General features: G+C 39.7%; 1 protein-coding gene across 5 annotated transcripts in view; it reads left to right on the top strand.

Moving 5' to 3' along the window:
• Positions 1-18,759, top strand: part of WDR59 (WD repeat domain 59) — a 139,017-nt gene that overhangs the window by 29,365 nt on the left and 90,893 nt on the right. For 3 of the 5 annotated variants that reach the window (XM_077133031.1, XM_077133030.1, XM_077133029.1), the window contains exons 3-6: positions 10,730-10,865; positions 13,319-13,404; positions 14,556-14,636; positions 16,369-16,406. In XM_077133031.1, coding sequence (XP_076989146.1) covers positions 10,730-10,865; positions 13,319-13,404; positions 14,556-14,636; positions 16,369-16,406 — 341 coding nt within the window. The remainder of the gene's footprint in view (positions 1-10,729; positions 10,866-13,318; positions 13,405-14,555; positions 14,637-16,368; positions 16,407-18,759) is intronic. The other 2 variants (XM_077133032.1, XM_077133033.1) reach the window with 2 other exon arrangements.

Below are 18,759 nucleotides of genomic sequence, written 5' to 3'. Positions count from 1 at the left end.
GGACTTTTCTTTTGGGGGAGCTTCTTAATGACTGATTCAATTTCTTTACTTGTGGTTGGTTTGTTGAGGTCATCTATTTCTTCTTGAGTCAATGTTGGTTTTTCATGCCTTTCTAGGAAGTTGTCCATTTCATCTACGTTGTCTAATTTATTTGCATAAAGTTGTTCATATTATCTCTCATTACTTCCTTTATTTCTGTGGGGTTAGTGGTTATGTCTCCTCTTCCATTTCTGATCTTATTTATTTGCATCCTCTCTCTTCCTCTTTTTGTCAACCTCACTAAGGGTCTATCAATCTTATTGATTTTCTTATGGAACCAACTTCTGGTTTTGTCAATTTTCTCAATTGTTTTCATGTTCTCAATTTCATTTATTTCTGCTCTCATCTTCATTATTTCTTTCCTTTTGCTTGCTTTGGGGTTAATTTGCTGTCCCGTCTCTAGTTCTTCCAAGTGGACAGTTAATTCCTTGATTTTTCCCCTTTTTTCTTTTTTGATATACGCATTTAGGGCAATAAATTTCCCTCTTAGCACTGCCTTTGCTGCATCCCATACATTTTGATATGTTGTGCTTTCATTTTCATTTGCCTCGAGATATTTACTGATTTCTCTTGTAATTTCTTCCTTGACCCACTTGTTGTTTAAGAGTGTGTTGTTGAGCCTCCATATATTTGTGAATTTTCTGACACTCTGCCTATTATTGATTCCAGCTTTATTTCTTTATGATCTGAGAAAGTGTTTTGTATGATTTCAATATTTTAAAATTTTTTGAGACTTGCTTTGTGACCCAGCATATGGTCTGTCCTTGAGAATGATCCATGAGCACTTGAGAAAAAGGTGTATCCTGCTGTTGTGGGGTGTAATGTTCTATAAATATTTGTTCAGTCTAGCTCATTTATTGTATTATTCAGATTCTCTGTTTCTTTACTGATCCTCTGTCTAGATGTTCTGTCCATTGATGACAGTGGGGAATTGTCTCCAACTATTATGCAGATGTGTCTATTTCTCTTTTCAGTGTTTGACTCATGTATTTTGGAGCATTCTGGCTTGGTGCATAAATATTTATGATTGTTATGTCTTCCTGTTGGATTGTTCTTTTATTAATACATAGCGTCCTTCTTTGTTTCTTTTAACTGTTTTACATTTGAAGTCTAATTTGCTGGATATTAGTATGCTGTTTTCTGATTGTTATTTACATGAAATATCTTTTCCCAACCTTTCACTTTCAACCTGTGTTTATCCTTGGGTCTAAGATGCGTTTCCTGTAGACAGCTTATAGGTGGGGGTCCTGTTTTTAAATCTATTCTGCCAGTCTATATCTTTTGATTGGGGAGTTTAATCCACTAACAGTTAGTGTTATTACTGTATGGGCAGTACTTCTACCATTTTGCCTTTTGGATTTTATATACCATATCTAAATTTTCTTCTTTTTACCTTTACTGTTAGTCTTCATTTCTATACTCTTCTCCACACCTTTCTCTCCTGTTTTTTCTTATCTGTTTCTAGTGCTCCCTTTAGTATTTCTTGCAGAGCCAGTCTCTTGGTCACAAATTCTCTCAGTGAATTTTTGTCTGCAAATATTTTAATTTCTCCCTCATTTTTGAAGGACAGATTTGCTGGATATAGAATTCTTGGTTGGCAATTTTTCTCTCTTAGTATCTTAAATATGTCATCCCACTGTCTTCTCTCCTCCATGGTTTCTACTGAGAAGTCTACACATAGCCTTATGGGGCTTCCCTTGTACGTGATGGATTGTTTTTCTCTTGCTGCTTTCAAGATTCTCTCTTTCTCTTTGACACCTGACATTCTGAATCGTAAGTGTCTTAGAGTACATCTATTTGGATGTATTCTATTTGGGGTATGCTGCACTTCTTGGATCTGTAATTTTAAGTCTTTCATAAGAGTTGGGAAATTTTCAGTGATAATTTCCTCCATTAGTTTTTCTCCTCCTTTTCCCTTCTCTTCCCTTCTGGGACACCCACAAAATGTATATTCATGCACTTCATGTTGTCATTCAATTCCCTGAGTCCCTGCTCATATTTTTCCATTCTTTTCCCTATATTTTCTTTTACTATCTTGTCCTCCATTTCACTAATCCCATCTTCTGAAATCTGACATTGTAGGTTTCCACTGTTTTTCCCATCTCTTTTACTGTGACATTCATTCCCAGAAGTTCAGTGATTTGTTTTTTCAGACTTTCAATTTCTTCTTTTTGTTCTTTCCTTGCCTTCTTTATATCCTCCCTCAATTCACTGATTTGATTTTTTAAATTTATTTATTAATTAAAAATTAAATTTATTTATTAATTAAAAAATTAAGGACAAAAACATTAACATATAATTCCATTCTACATATATATTCAGTAATTCTCAATATCATCACATAGTTGCATATTCATCATTTCTTAGAACATTTGCATCAATTCAGAAAAAGAAATAAAAAGACAACAGAAAAAGAAATAAAACAATAACAGAAAAAAAAGATTATACATACCATACCCCTTACCCCTCACTTTCATTTATCACTAGCATTTCAAACTAAATTTATTTATTTATTTATTTATTTTCAGAAAGAACAAAGCATTTTAATATGTAATATTGATATAGTCTTCTTTTATGCATCCAATGCAGTCATAATATATCTATATATTTTTTTAGATGGAGAAAGGGGTCCATAAAGGGAAAGGTGTCTCAGGGCCATAAAAGTCTCAGTGCAGCCTGGGGCAGGAAGAGAAGGGATGTGGGGAGGTGAAAGGTACCTGGAATGGAGCCTGAGAGCCCTCCCTTCCATGGGGGCGCTGGGCCTGGAAGTACTCCTCTAGCCCCTGCTTGGGGCAGCCGAACCACAGCCCAAGGCCCGGTGTCGGGGTAGAGGAGCCCCTGAATGGGCCCTAGAATGTCGTGATGATTATGATTGACACCGGGGCGCCCGGTGACCATCCAGCAATGTTCCCTAGAGCGGCCCTACAGGCAGGGCTCAAAATGATGGCTAAATTTATTTTAACGTTTGTTCCTCCATTCCTTATTTTTTGTTTTTTGTTTTTTAATTTATTTATTAATTAAAAAATTAACAAACCAAATAAAACATCAACATATATAATCAATAATTCACAATATCATCACTTAGTTGCATATTCATCATTTCTTAGAACATTTGCATTAAACTGATTTGATTTTTGATGAGGTTTTCCATGTCTGTTCGAACATTCTGAATTAACTGTTTTTCAGCTCCTGTATCTCATTTGAATTGTTGGCTTGTTCCTTTGACTGGGCCATTTCTTCAATTTTCCTAGCATGATTCGTTATTTTTTGCTGGCATCTAGGCATTTAATTACCTTAATTAGTTTATTCTGGAGATTGTTTTCACTTGTTTTTTCCTAGGATTTTCTTGCTGGACGACTTCATTGTCTATCTGTTCTTTGACATCAGTTCAGCTTATTCTAGTCCTCCAGCTTAGGTTTTGTTTAATAGATCAGAATTTTTCAGTTCTTGTTTTGTTTCTTGCCCTGTCTGTATGGTGCCTTTTCCCCACCCCTTAGGAGGGTCTACTTTAGGTATTATAGACCCCAGTCAAATTTTCCCAGACCAAACTGGTCTCCTCTCAGGAGGAAAGAGTCACCTGTGTCAGTTTTCCCTGAGGGTGAGACCCAGCAGATTAAAAGGCTGTGGAGTCTCTGGACTTTGCATTTTTCTTATCCTGCCCAGTATGTGGTGCTTTTCTGCCTGAAGGTCCCAGCAGCATAAGGTGATGCGGTACCTTTAACTTCAGTAGATTCTCCCTGCTGGGGGCATGGTGGAAACAGAGGAGCGGTTGTAGGCTGGCTTTAATCGCTTCACTTTTCCGGACCCTGGGGTCTGAATTCCTTGAGGGAGGGATTCCACCTGAGCTGGGCAGGATAGGTTTTGTTTCTTCTCCAGGGGAAGGCGCAGGCTCCAGACAAGCTCTGAAACAAGCTCAGTTCTGCCTATGTCTGGGGCAGTGGAGCCCGAGAAGCCTTGCAGCTGTATCCAAAGAGTAAGCAATCTGTAGAAACACAGCCACAAAAGAGAAAAAGAAAAATCCTTTTCAGAGCAGGACCCAGTTCCTCGGGTTTGCCAATTAAGAGCTGAAGTTGGTAGGTTGCTCTGTGTATGTCCAGGACCTATGTGCCCCCTCCTTTCCTGCAGGGCCCAGACCTTTTCAGGTCCAAAAAAACCTCTGTTTTTTTCTCTTTTTTCTTTTTCTGTCAGCCCTGTCCCCTCTGCATGGGGCAAAACCCAGTGAACTCGGCTTTTACTCAAGGTTCAGCTGAGCTGGGGGCCTATTTTTAGTAGTCAGAGTTTGTGAATTAATTCCACAATTGGACTTTTGTTGCACTCAGCCCCTGCTGCTGATGAAGTCCTTTTCCTTCCCACCCTGGGAAGCAGCCTGTGTGAAAGGGGCGCTGGCCGCTGTGGCTTGGGGAACTCATGGTTTTGGGTGGGCTCGCAGCTAGTCCAGCTGGTCCAGACTGGGATATGCTGTGTGTCCAGTCACTGATGTGGCCCCAGCAGTTGTTCTGTACTGTTCCTGGCCATTTACTAGCTGCTCTGGAGGACGAACTAAATCCCATGTCTTGCTAAGTCACCATCTTGACTCTCCCTATTCATTATTTAAAGGATTTTTTTTTAAGTCATGAAAATACCTGTACATTATTTTTAAAAACTCTCTTTCCTCATTTTTTGCCATTCCCTGATCCCACTCTCTAGAAACAAATACTTTAAACTCTTAGTTGTTTCTTTTGGATTACCTCCATTTTCCTAAGTAGTATATGTATACTTCTGTATCTTGATTTACCCATTTTAGATATTATATACTTTCTATAATGGAAGATGAGGATTTAGCACTTTTACTGTGCCCTGTGAATCTCTTACGTACACATCTGACTCCTTCCAATATAGTTATACAACAATTGCTGGGTTGAGTTGAATTAGTTTTTGAGGTTCTTTCAGAATTATTGTTGAGAGGCCTTATACCATTCTGATTCAGGACCTTTGTGTGTGACCTATTTTTGTCCTTGGAAGCTTTAAAAATCCTATCTTTATCTAGTTAGTATGTGAAATTTTCACCATGATTGCTTTGGTACGTGTCTCTTTTTTACGTTGCTGCTTGTTTTGTCTAAGTAATTAGAGGTATAAAGTAATTTGGCATCATGCAACCTTGCTAACAACCTATAAAATACTCTTTCAGGTGCGCTGGAGTAACTTTGGTTCAGACATTAGACTTCCCAGCATTCACTCTGTCTGATGCCATTCTTAGTATTCTTAGGCGAGAATGGAGTTAAGTAGCTGGAGATCATGTGTTCTTGTGGTGTGTTCTGAGATAAGTAGACATCCATATAGTTTTTCAGCATGAGCTCAGAGCTCTCCATTTCATTTTCTTATATTGAATTTTCAGAAATATGTAGTAAAGTGTATTTAGTGCACTAATCTTAAGTGAGCAGCGCAAATAAATTTTACATACATATACACCCATGTGACCACCATTAAGATTAAGATACAGAATATTTTTTAGCATCCTGGAAGGCCCTTTCAATCTGGAAATCTATGTCTTTTAGTTTGGGGAAAAGTTCCTGCAATATGTCTCTGATAATTTCGAAACTCCCCTCCATTTTTCTTTTTCTTTTTTTTTTCTGGAACTCCTGTTAGTTGATTTTGGGTATCCTGCATTTATTCCATTCTGGTCTTTTGCTATGTTTTGTATTCTGGGAATTTCTGTCAACTTAATTTCCAACCCTTCTATCAAATTTCTCATTGCAATTACTATTTTATTTTGTAAGAGCTCTTTCTCTTTCTCTGTTCTTTATATTGTGTTCTCTTACCTCTCTGAGAATACCAATGAAAGTTTTTTCTTTCCTCTGCATTATCCCTGTTTCCTTTGAATTCCTCTTTTTCTTTTGATTGTATTGGTTGCTTATCTTTCAGGTTTTCTCCAATGACTATAATCATTGGCTCTCTGTTGATATTAAAGAGTAATTGCAATCTTTGTATGCACAGGCAATAGTGGGCATCACTGCAGGGCAATCAGGTGAGAACCGAGCTTTTTTTTTTTGGCATGGGAAGCACCAGGAATCTAACTTGGGTCTACATCATGGCAGGCTAGACTTCTGCCACTGAGCCACCCTCATACCGCCTGAACTAAGCTTTCTCGTTGGGGTATGCCCAAGTGACATTATTGTTGTTATTGTTATTTTTTTGATACTTTGCTTTTGTTTTTTTCTTGGCTTGGTCATTTTCTCCTGGGAAGAATCCCCCAATCTCTGTCTGAAGAATAAAAGCTTAACATTGTGGGCACTGAGCAAGGGAAGAGGTCCAGTGGTTTCATATTTCATTTCATACTCTCTTCTTGCCTCTTGTCCCAGGCCCAGATTAATTTGGATTAGTTTCGCTAGGGGATAATAATAGCACCTACCTTTTCCCTGGGATGGGGAGAGGTGGTCACCTGCTGTGTGGAATAGACTTAAACCACTACCCTTAAAGTTTTTTTGGACAGTTCTCCTTGTTTTGTTATGTTTTGCATTTTGTTTTCCAGCCTGTTTTGGTTTGTTAAAGTTGTGGAATGTAATATACCAGAATGGAGCAGCTTTTAAAAAGGGAATTTATTGAGTTGCAAGTTTACAGTTCCAATGCTAAAAAAATGTCCAAACTAAGGCATGCAGAGTAAGATACCTTGACTCAAGAAAGGCCGATGGGTCTGAAACACCTCTGTCAGCTGAGAAGGCACATGGCTGGTGTCTGCTGGTCCTCTGGCTTCTTATTTCAAACAGCTTCCCTGGGGCATTACTTTCCGCCTCTCCAAACATCTGGGTTTCCTATTAACTCTCTTAGCTCTGAAACTTTTTCCAAAATGGTTCCCTCTTAAAGGACTCCGGTAAGCAGCCCCACCTTGAATGAGTGGAGACACATCTCCATAGAAACCACCTAATCAAAAGGTCCCATCCACAATTGGGTGGGTCACATCTCTATGGAAACAATAAAAAAGATCCCACCCAAGAATATTGAATGAGGTTTAAAGGACATGGCTTTTCTGGAGTACACAACAGTTTCAAACCAGCACACTGCCCTATCTCTTACTATTGCCTTTAGACCTAAACCTCAATTCTTGAGCTATCCTGGGGCTCTGCAGTGTGGATCAGCTTGTTTCTCATTAAGTTCCCTCTGCAGGTACTTGGGCTTTAGCTTTTTGTATTCTATCTTAATTGCCATTTGTCAAACTGCTTTTCATTTTCTTTCTCATCTTCTTTTTCTTTCTCTCTCTTTTTAATTCTATTCCAGTTGGGCTTAAGGGGGAAATAAAGATAAACATATATCAGCCCTGTTTGTCCTGAAGTGCCCACTTTCTGCTATTCTACATTTTATTTTTAATATCTCTGGAGTCACCTATTGATTCATACTCCAAATGTCTAGCTTTTAGTGTGTTAACTGTTTTTCTTTTTAATGGGAACATGCCAGCCTGCCTGCCATGAATCAGGCGAATGGGTGGAGGTCAGAAGTTATAGGTCTTTGTTCTGCACTGACTTTCCCAGGATTAGTGGAAGTTCTGTGAATTTGTATCTTGCTTGTACTTTCCTTCTTTTCCATTAACCTTCCCCCCTTGGGGTTTCTCTCCCACCTACTTACATATCTTTAAAAAAAATTTTATTGGAAAATCTTTACACACATACACTTCATACATGGTGTACAATCAATGGCTCACAATATTATCACATAGTTATGTATTCATCACTGTGGTAGTTAGATTCAGTTGTCAACTTGGCCAGGTGAAGGCACCTAGTTCTGTTGCTGTGGACATGAGCTGTGGTATGTGAACCTCATCTGTTGCTCATTACATCTGCAGTCGGCTAGGAGGCATGCCTGCTGCAATGAATGATGTTTGACTTAATTGGTTGGTGCTTAAATGAGAGAGCACAATGCAGCACTGCCCAAGCAGCTTGGCATACCTCATCTCAGCGCTCGCAGTTCAGCCAAGGCCTTTGGAGATGCAGAAAGGAATCACCCCAGGGAAGGTTGTTGGAACCCAGAGGCGTGGAGAGAAGGCCAGCAGAGATTACCCTGAGCCTTCCCACTTAAGAAAGAACCTTAGATGAAAGTTAGCTACCTTTCCTCTGAAGAACTAATGAAATGAATCCCCTTTTATTAAAAGCCAATCCGTCTGTGGTGTGTTGCATTCTGGCAGCTAGCAAACTAGAACAATCACCATGATCATTTTTAGAGCATTCGCATCACTCCAGAAAAAAAAATTAAAAAGAACTCATATAACCCATACCCCTCACCCCTCCCTCTCATTGACCACTAATATTTCAATCTATCCAATTTTTCACCCTTTATCCCCCTCATTATTCATTTATTTTTTTATCCTTTATTCATCTGTTCATACCCTGGATAAAAGGAGCATTAGACACAAGGTTTTCACAATCGCTTGGTTGTATTGTTAAATCGTTAATCAGTCATCTTCAAGAATCAAGGCTACTGGAACGCAGATCCTCAGTTTAGGTACTCCCCTCCAGCCCCTCCAATACACCATAAATTAAAAAGACACATCTATATAATACATAAAAATAACCTCCAGGATAACCTCTCAATTCCGTTTGAAATCTCTCAGCTACTGAAGCTTTATTTTGTCTCATTTCTCTCTTCCCCCTTTTAGCCAAGAAAGCTTTCTCAATTCCATTAGGTGCTGGGTCCTGGCTCATCCCAAGAGTTCTGTCCCATGTTGCCAGGGAGATTATACCCCTGAGAGTCATGTCCCATGTAGAGGGGAATGCGGTGAATTCACCTGCCAAGTTGGCTTACAGAGAGAGGCCACATCTTAGCAACAAAAGAGGTTCTCTGGGGATGACTCTTAGGTATAATTATCTAAGCTTAGCTTTTCCTTTGCAGGAATAAGCTTCATAGGGGTGAACACCGAGATCGAGAGTTCAGCCTATTGAATTGGTTGTCCCCACTCCTTGTGAGAATATCAGGAATTCTCCAACTGGGAAAGTTGAATATTTCCTCCTTTTTCCCCTGAACATTGCAAATACTTTTTTATTCATGCCCAAATTATTCTGGAATATATTGGGGCATCACACGAACCTGTCAAACCAACAAGTTCTCATGTCCTATTCAAGATTCCATGTACTTATGGTGTTCAGCTAAACTGACCATACTACAATTTAAATTAGATAATGCGCTACCCATAATATAAATTTTGCACCAACTAAATATCTTTCCCTTTGATCTCACACAGAAGTTGACTTACATATCGTCTTAATTTTCCATTTCCTTCTCTTCTAAACAGGAATGATTAGTCTTTCTTTTCATTATTGAGTCTTTCCATCCACATTGATAGCTAGGGTCTTGGAGCACTCTTTAACAAACAGAATCTATAGCTGATGGCTTCAGAGATGTTGATTCATACACCAATGATTTTTTACTCAAAATAGAAGGAAAATAGGATCCCTGTTTTTTGATTCTTTGTAATGATTGGCATTTTGAACATTATTGGCACTTAGTATATGATTTTAATTATTGTTATTTTTTGTTATTGTTTTCCCCCTTGATAGATTTTAACTTAGTTGCCTTCACCAACAGTCAATTTGCAATGGGATTTGAGATTCTCTAAAGCTAAGTGACAAGTGATGTGTTTAATTTAAAATATATTTATCGAGTGCTCACTATGTGCAAAGCCCTGTGCCTGGTGATGTGGGGGATACAAAGATAGTCAAGACATGGTCCCTGCTCCAAACACTCAGCAGATGCAGGAAGAGAGCTGTAGCATTAGCAGTTCTGCTGTAAGATAAATGCTGAGGTTGAAATGCAAACCATGCAGTGGGAGTAACATGGAAGCATTGATTAATCTTAACAGAGAGAGGAATCTAAAGGGCTGGGGGTGAAGTCAGGACTGGAGCTGAATCTGGTGGGAGGAGGTTAGACTTTTTTTAATGGATGGATCTGGTAGGGAAGACCATCTCTGGAGAAGGATTCTCACAAGGGTATGGGTCCTGTTGCTCTAAAAGCCAATATGAGTTACTCTTTTATTTTTTTATTATTTTGTACTAAAGTGCAATTCCCATAACAAAATTAATCATTTTAAAGTGACTAATTTTGTGGCATTTAGTACATTCTCAGTGCTGTGCAACCACCACCTTTATCTGGTTCCAAAGCATTTCCATCACCCCCTAAGGAAACCTGTACCCATTAAACTCTTCACCCCATTCACCCTACCCCTACCCCTACTTGCAACCTTCAAGCTGTGTTTCCATCTCTATGAATTTCCCTATTCTGGACATTTCATATAAATGGAATCATACAGTTTGTGGCCTTTTGGATCTGGCTTCTTTGTTTCAGCATGTTTTTGACATTCATACACATTGTACCACATGTCAGTACTTCATTCCTTCTTAAGGCTCAACAGTATTCCATTTTATATATATATATGGTATATATATACCATATTTTGCTTATCCATTCATCCATTCATGGACATTTGGGTTGTTTCTACCTTTTGGCTGTTATGAATAGTGCTGCTATGAACATGCATGGACATGTGTTAGGGGGAATACCTGTTTTCAAGTCTCCATTAGTTATTCTTGTCACTTGTATGCCTTTGAGTAGAGCAAAGTCATGTATATCTGGAGTTTTTTGAACACTGCTTGTAAATTATATGCAATCTTAAATGTACTTTTCTACCTTAGTGCTAATGCTTTGCATGAATTTCATGTTGTTCTCCTAGCCGCCGATTCTTATACATCGTTAATCTAGATGCCCCTTTTGAAGGTCACCGAAAGATCTCTCGCCAGAGCAAATGGGACATTGGAGCTGTGCAATGGAATCCTCATGACAGCTTTGCACACTACTTTGCAGCTTCGGTGAGCTCATTTGCAGAGTATAGGAAAAAGCTTTTAAATGTGTGATTTGGTGCTGGCAGGCCTTTCTCCTGTGTAGAGAATATATAACCCTCATTTCTCAGTCAGAAAAGAGGTTTGGATGGTACTAAAGAGAGGCAGAGGCAAATTAGAGATTAGAGAGGAAAAATGTTTACTGGTACCCATGGATGTCAAACCTTGTATTTCTAGGGATTGAATTCAGATAATGAAAGGGAAAGAGATAGATCCTGCCGTTTCTGTGTGTGGTGAGAACCCGTTTGTCATTAACTAGCTGGTGATGGAATGGCAGATCACTCTGAAAGGGGTTCTTCTCACTGCTCTGAGAGGTGTAAGGAAGGTACTGATAAGCTGCTCTGGGGTTGACCTTCAATTCTTCCTTGACTATGAAGGAATATGGATTAGTTAACCCCTGAAATTTTCTGCAAATTTTTACATGCTTGTTTATATGTGAAGTTTTCCAGGGAAAAGATTATAATTTTTATTAGGTTTTCTAAGAGATTCATGATACGAAAAAGATTCTGAGCTGGACCATCTCTGGTATCTATGGCCTAATTCCATAACATCATTCCATTCTCCTAGAATAAGTATAGAACTAAATCTTTCACTCCATTTGTCCTGGGCAGAAAGAAATTATTAAGGGAATCCTTATTATCCAGGGGATGGGACCGTTTTACCCTGCTGTTCTTATCAGCAATTACAGGCTATGAAAGGAAAGCATCTGAGAAAAGAAGGAAGAGCTACACTGGCAGTTTTAGAAGGAACTAAAAAACTGTTCTTCCTGATCATTTCCAAAACAGACTCTGACTTTAACCACAGATGTCTGAAGTTGAATTTGAATTGGGACTGTTCTAAAAGAGAAAGGGAGAGTTTAGTACATTTCCATTCTCAACCTCTATCTTGTGTGTTAGGAAGAATGCTCTTTGGTTTGGCTTATGCCTCTTGGCCCTTTAGCTCGCCTCTTTCTCTTGGTCCATGATTGTTTAGGCCAGGGTTTCTCAGCCCCTATTGACATTTTGGACCAGAAAATTCTTTGTTGTGGGGCTTTCCTGTGCATTGTCAGATCTTCAGCAGCATCCCTGGCCCCCACTTACTAGATGCCAGTAGCAACCCTTTCTCCCGATTATGGCAACCAAAAATGTCTCTAGACATTGTCACATGTCCCCTGGGGAGCAAAATCACCCCGGTGGTGAGCCACTGATTTAGACTGACCCCCTGGGTACTTGGCCTCTGTGGACTAACTGTATTTGTGCAGGAATGGTGAGAAGAAGGCACCCTTTTGCAGTGGAAAAATTATGAACTTTGGAGTTAGGCCAACCTGAGGTCAAGCCCCAGTTTTGTTATTCTGTTTTACCTTGAGTAAGCCTCCTAACCTCTGAGCCTCTGTCTCCTCAGCTTTGAAATGTGGGTGAGTGAAACCTACTGTACAGTGTACAGAGGCTTGTTTGGGTGCCCACTGCGTAGAGTGATCCAGAGCAGACTTGCAGGAAGTGGGTGGAAGATATTAGAATGAGGGGACTTTTCTTTTCACTCCAAGTCCCACTGGAAATTATTTTGAATCCTAACTTTTTCATAGAAACCTTGCCTATGTTATTTAGAATTGGAAACTAGTGTTTCAGGCTAAAAATTTCAGAACTTTATACATCTGTCTCAAAGCTAAAATGAAAACCAATCTATTATATATATCAGTTCAGAAATTATTAAATAGCTTGCTGTTGTTTACAGTCTATTAGTAATCTTTATTTACTTTAGTGTATATCATAAATTCATAATATTCAGGAAGCCTTTGCAGTTGGTTGTTTCTTTAAGTGAAATGTACATTGATGGAAGCTTTTTCCTTTTTCTTCCTTTTCCTATTGTAGTTGTGGTTTCTTCTGGCCCATTTTCCCTGTCTTTTCCTGCTTGACCCTTTAAGAAATTAATGTAGAGATGTTATATAATTTGCCTTCTAGGACAAATCCCTAGTGCCCTTTGGTAGTGTTTCTTTTTTGTGTGTTCTTAGTCATCTGTGTTTTAAAGTGTTGTAAATGAACTGTAGGCATGTGATAGTGGGAAGGATGGGCTGAAAAACATCTGATATGATAGGAATTAGCTAGGGATGAGTACTGTGACCTTCAAGGGGGGAAGGAGTTTCCTCTGGTAGTTACGGATACCTCCATAACCAAGTGCTCAGTAGTACATGTGTGACATCAATTCAGCTGTAACTGTTCAAGATAGGTTTCTTTTGAAAAAAGTTCTCCTTTCGTTTTTGAAATTCAAAGCCCTATATATGAATTGATCTGAGGTTAGTTCAAGCTAATTTTAGCTTATTTGTATATGATGACTTTTTAGAAAATTCCGGTCTGCAGGATATTTGCCAGGCAAGTTGGTTCCTACCTGGCTACCTCTTCTCAGCCTTAAGTGGATTCTGATGCTTCCCTTCCCTTCTTTCTTTTTAGAGTAACCAACGAGTCGACCTTTATAAGTGGAAAGATGGCAGTGGGGAGGTGGGCACAACTTTACAAGGTCATACTCGCGTAATCAGGTAGGTACCAGCCTTCCACAGCTCCTTGACCTGTCATTTGTCATTTTGCTTCCAGATTGGACAGAATACTGCTGTCCTTCTCCTAGAGATCACGAGTTCAGCAATTCTCAAAGCTCCTGATACACAGTATTGCTTTATCGCGGTCCCTGGGGAGCAAAGTGTTTATGTGATCCTCCTATGGCTTTAGTTTGATCTTCTGTGTTGTGTTGGCCCTGGGTGGCTGATGGGTCCCTAGCATTCACTGAGGTGATGGCTATCACAGCAAAAACAACCAATATTTAGAAGCCAGCATCTGCGTAACTATTAACATCAATCCCAGAAGGCACTAGATAGATAGAACCCAGTCCAGAGTAAAGGATTAGAGCTGTTTTTGCTGTAGGAGGGAGAATAAATTGTGCCAGTAAAATTTTTCTGTGGGAATCAGTGGTGCCCACCACTGGAGACATCTGGGAGCAGACCTCTGCTCTTTCTCCAGCAGCTGTGGGTTAGCATATAAAACTGCATCACAGTTTATTTATCCAAATGCAGATTCACCTCCCTCTTGTTCTGGAGTGTTTCTTGATCCGGTCTTTCCCTGGGTCACTATTCCTGAGAAGGGAAAACTTGCTCTTGGAGGTAGCAGCAGGGAATGCAGGGGTGCTGAAGCTGATTTAGGAAGTGATGGGAAAAGTTAGACACCCTGGTTTGGGCCAAATATTCTGTGCAGTCACTGCCTTTCTAGGTTTGAGGGTAGGAGGAGCAGGACAGAAGCCTGTTTGCTATCCTTGAAAGCTGTATGATTACATGGCATTTGGTCACTGCTTTAAGAGATGTTGGTTTACCTCAAGGCACCTGTGGTTGAATTTTTCTTTTGATTTGTCTGTTTATTCAGTGGTGTGCATGTGTGTATTTTAAATGGAAATGCTCTGTTTCTTTCCAGGAAACAGGCAATAGCTGGAGGCTATGGGGGAAAGAACCTGAAAGTTTCCTCAGAGATCAATTAAGTTTTGCTTATTTTTAAAGAGACTTTGGAGATTCCCAGCCTGAACCGTGTTTAGACCCATTAACAGTGGCTTTCTGAAGCCACGGGAGACTAACTATACTAGTGGTTTGGAACCTAACTCTGATTTTTAAAATCTCTTTGTTATTTTGTTCAATTTCTGTATTCGCAGTGACTTGGACTGGGCAATATTCGAGCCAGACCTTCTAGTTACCAGCTCTGTGGACACCTACATCTATATTTGGGATATCAAGTAAGAACAGGAGGCATTAACCACTTGGTTGTGGGACTGTTTGGGACCTTTGTCTTAGAGGTCAAATATCTTAGTTCGGTTTTCCCTATCAGCAAACCCTGAGACAAGGACATTATTTAAAAGGTATAAGAGGTGAGAGAAATGCTGGTGGGGGAATGAGAAGAGAAACAGGATCGGGAAGGCCACAAATAAAGGGTACATTATCAACCTGGATACCACTGTGAACAGCTAGAACTTCATGTTATTCGAGAATGCTGGGTGCTGGTGTAAACCTCCCTCCTCAGTGGTGTCCCACCCAGGGCTAAGGAATTGGGGTTATTTATAGATCGTCAGTCATTGGTTGAAGGTGGCCCCTGAAGGGGGTCTGAATTCCCTGGCTTGTCAGGCCTACCATGAAGGTTGGCACAGTAGACTTCAGCAGCCAGGGAAAATCTCATTGGCAAAGAAACACAGGTGCTGGCATTTGGAAGTTGGGCTGGTGTTTGCTGAAGTGGTAAAGGAGGGGTATGGGGATTTGGATGGGGCAGAGACCTACCTACTGCAGCAGGCAGGACTAAGAGACACATCTGCTTAGCTCTTCATTTGTTCTGGTGAGGCTTCAATTCCCCATCTGTAAAGGGGGCTAATGGCTCCCTCATAGGGTTACTCTTCATGGAATAGAGACTAAAGGAGCACCCAGCCCAGGTTCTGGCCCATTACAAGCTTAATAAATATTACAAAATTAATAAATCTCTCTCCCCCTCCCTCTGTAAAACTAAGTTCCCTTGACTGTCATAGTTAGAGGTCGGTACTTGGAGAGTGAAGTCTATAGAGTCCCACAGAGTGCTCACTCTCTCCCCTAATTGGGCTTCTTTGCTTCCTAAATGTTGGTGGCCTTGTTATGCTTTACAGCAGATGACAAGATGGTGAGCAGAACACAGGCCAAGTGTGAGGGTGGCAAGCAACCAGACAGACCACTGAAAAGGCGCTCCAGTGTGCAGCTGATTTACAAAGCATCACATGCAGAGTGGCACTTTAGTTGACAGGTCTAAAGGGAACACCAGAGGGGAAAATCACAAAATCCAGGGAAAATGGAAAAGGGAACAAACAAATAAAAACCCAGGGTATCCCTCATTTACATGAAAGAATTATTTTCTTAATTTAAAAACTTAATGACACCGAGCTGATGATTCTTTTTCAGGTTTCCTAAATAGTAAGCTGGAGCCTCAGATTTGCCTTGTCTGGCCCTCCCAACCCGAGGATGCTGTCATTTTAGCATTTGATGTAGAAGTTGCCCCTCCAACTTTGTAATGAACCATGGAGCTTCTCTCCATGAGTCTCCCATTATGTCCAGGAGTAGTTTTTTAATCCACCACTGAAATACTGTTGTGAAGAATAGCACAGCCATGCTTCCATGACTGTCACCTTGTTGCCACTAGGAGAAATGACACTAGGAAGGGAGTCTTTGGGCTTCTTCTCTCCCTCTATAAGGCTTCCTCAATCATGATGAGTCATGTATGTTGTTTTGTTTGGATACTACTGTATGATTTGAAATTCAGAATCAACTGAAGTTGGCTGAGAAAGTTCATCTACTGGATGAACTTTATACTTTTTCCTTTTAAGGCCTTCACAGCAGATCTGATTCTGGGTTCCCATGGAAAGGATCCTGCAGAAATGCATGCAAAGAGTGAAAAGTACCGGGTGGGTGGTAGCATATGGACTGGGCATTTGATTTCTGACTTTTATGTTTCAGAGATACCAGGAAACCTACTGTCGCACTATCTGCTGTAGGTGAGTGTATACTCCCTGCTGGTCTCTGTTCACCAATTCCTTTCACTCCTTCTCATACTCTGACCACCCCACACTCCCCTGCTCTGCCATGACAGGGTGAAATTGTCAGTCATGTTGCAAGGGGCTTGTTCCATTTTTACCTTTATCCACTTTCCTTCCTCTACCACCATAGGATCTTTTTAAATACAATTTCACAGGATTATTTTGAAGCAAATCCCAGATACCCTTTTATCAAAAAAATTTCAGTGTATCTTTTTTATAAGACAAGAATCCTTAAACACACACACACACACACACATAACCACAATACCATTAAAATACCTAAAATGTTAAGTTATTCTTTAACATCATTCTATCTCTAAGCAATATTCAAATTTCCTCAATAGTTTCTTTTTCTTTTTTTTTTTTTGCAGTTTGTTTGAATCAAGATCCAAATAAAGTTCACAATTGCATGTGGTTGATCTAGTTCTCATTTTTTTAAATCTATCATTTCTTCTTCCTTTCCTTATTTGATTTGTTTGCTTTTCTTTTTCTGCAGTTTATTTATTGAAGAAACCATGTTTGTCCTGTAGCTTTCCCACAATCTAGATTATGCTGATTGTATCCCCGTGGTGTCATTTAATATGAATGAACTGAGTCTTTCAAATTACTTTCCGATCTACCTATTTCATTGCTTACTTGTAATTGACTACTTTTAGAATCCCGAATTGGGGTTCTTATGAAATATTCTTACCACTTCCCAAGGAGAAAACTTTCATATAGAACTAGTATAACTTATTCACAATGATGAAGTCAGTCATCAGTATTGTATCTTAGCCTCCTTGAAAAAAATGTTATTTGTCTCTTAAACCCTGTTTCTTTGTGTCTTCTCCGTATATTTGGTGGTTGCTCTAAAATGCTTACATGATTCATCTTGTTCCTCTGTACCTCCTTGCTTCATTATTTGAAGGCAGTTAGCATCACAACTCTATTAAGCAGTTGGATTTTATGTTCTATGAGCTTAAGGACCACATCTGTTTTGTTCAGGTCTATAGACTAATGTTAGCATTTGTACCTGACCAGAGCAAGTGCTCAGGAAATGTTTGTTGCCTCAACTACTTGTGCTCCCGTGCTAATTGCTTAAGAATTCTGTTGACCTACCCATTCCCTTTTAGGCACTTACAGTCTGAGAAAGACTGAACACGGAGGACATACAACAGAATAAAAATACAAACGGTCTGTAAAAATGCTTAAATCATATTCCCTTGACTTTATGACTTACATTGGTTTCTAAGTTAGATTAGTTTTAGAGGAACCCTAAAAAGAAAGACCTTTCTTTCTTTCAGCCCACTTGTTCTAATTGCTTTCTTAGTCTGTTAAAGGTCCTTCTAAAAAGTAGAATACAAGACTTCTTCCCATTTTGTACTTCAGTGAGGTTTCTTCAGTGGTGGCACTGAAAAGAGACAAAGAGACTTGTGGGTTTTTATAAGCTGCTTGCTCTAACATTTCATGACAGATACAGTCATGGTTACTGCCTTTTCCTCAGAGTTTTTGAGCCCCATCTGTCACTGAGCCCATTGCTTATGTTCTTTGGGCTAGGGAGGCAGTAAGAACATGTTCATATATACTCCATGTAGTGTTCTCTGTGCTGAGAACTTACAATCTGGGACTTCCATTTAACCCTGGTGTAATCTGTCCTAGTAGATCAGTATTGCATTAGGGGTTCCCAGAATCTTTTGGCAGGTTTGTGTTTCTGATGGACTCCCCACTGAGAAAATTATATTCTGTTGGAACTCTTCAAGAAACTTTCAAGAGGAGATAGACTAAACTCTTCTTATTTACTCTGCCTCTAGTTGATGGGTTTTTTGCAAAGGAACTGAGTCTCCTAAGTAATATACTTACTTGCTTCATCTCTTGGGGTCTTCACCGTTTTTTTTTATAGATGACTTAAGATGCCCTGTGGCTCAGGGAACAAACAAACAGAAGATACCCTCACCAAAACCAGCACAGTATACCTTTGGGCAAGGACAAGTTCTGGGCCTAAACTCTATGTCCAGTGAGAGTCTAAATCCTACTCTGTCACAAGCTCTCTAAAGCCTGGTATCTACTGTGGTTTAACCCAACAATAAACCCCAGAAGGGAGAGGTGTCAAAGGGTATTAACATATTTTCTGTGAGCAAGGACATGATTTTGGTTTAACTCAATGAACTTGATTTTTTTAAATAGTCAGCTAGAAGAGCCACATGTCCCAGCATTTCTACATCTCAGCCCTATTTGTCATCTTATTATGTTACACCTCCTCTCTTAAGCACCTCTTTCATCATTGTCATCACTTCCTTGTGTGGGTAGAGGGAGAAAAGGACCGAGTCCACAT

Source organism: Tamandua tetradactyla, chromosome 16 (genome assembly GCF_023851605.1).
Source record: "Tamandua tetradactyla isolate mTamTet1 chromosome 16, mTamTet1.pri, whole genome shotgun sequence".
NCBI classification, from domain to species: Eukaryota; Metazoa; Chordata; class Mammalia; order Pilosa; family Myrmecophagidae; genus Tamandua; species Tamandua tetradactyla.
Note: the sequence above shows the minus strand (reverse complement) of the source record. Positions and strands in the feature narration are given on the sequence as shown.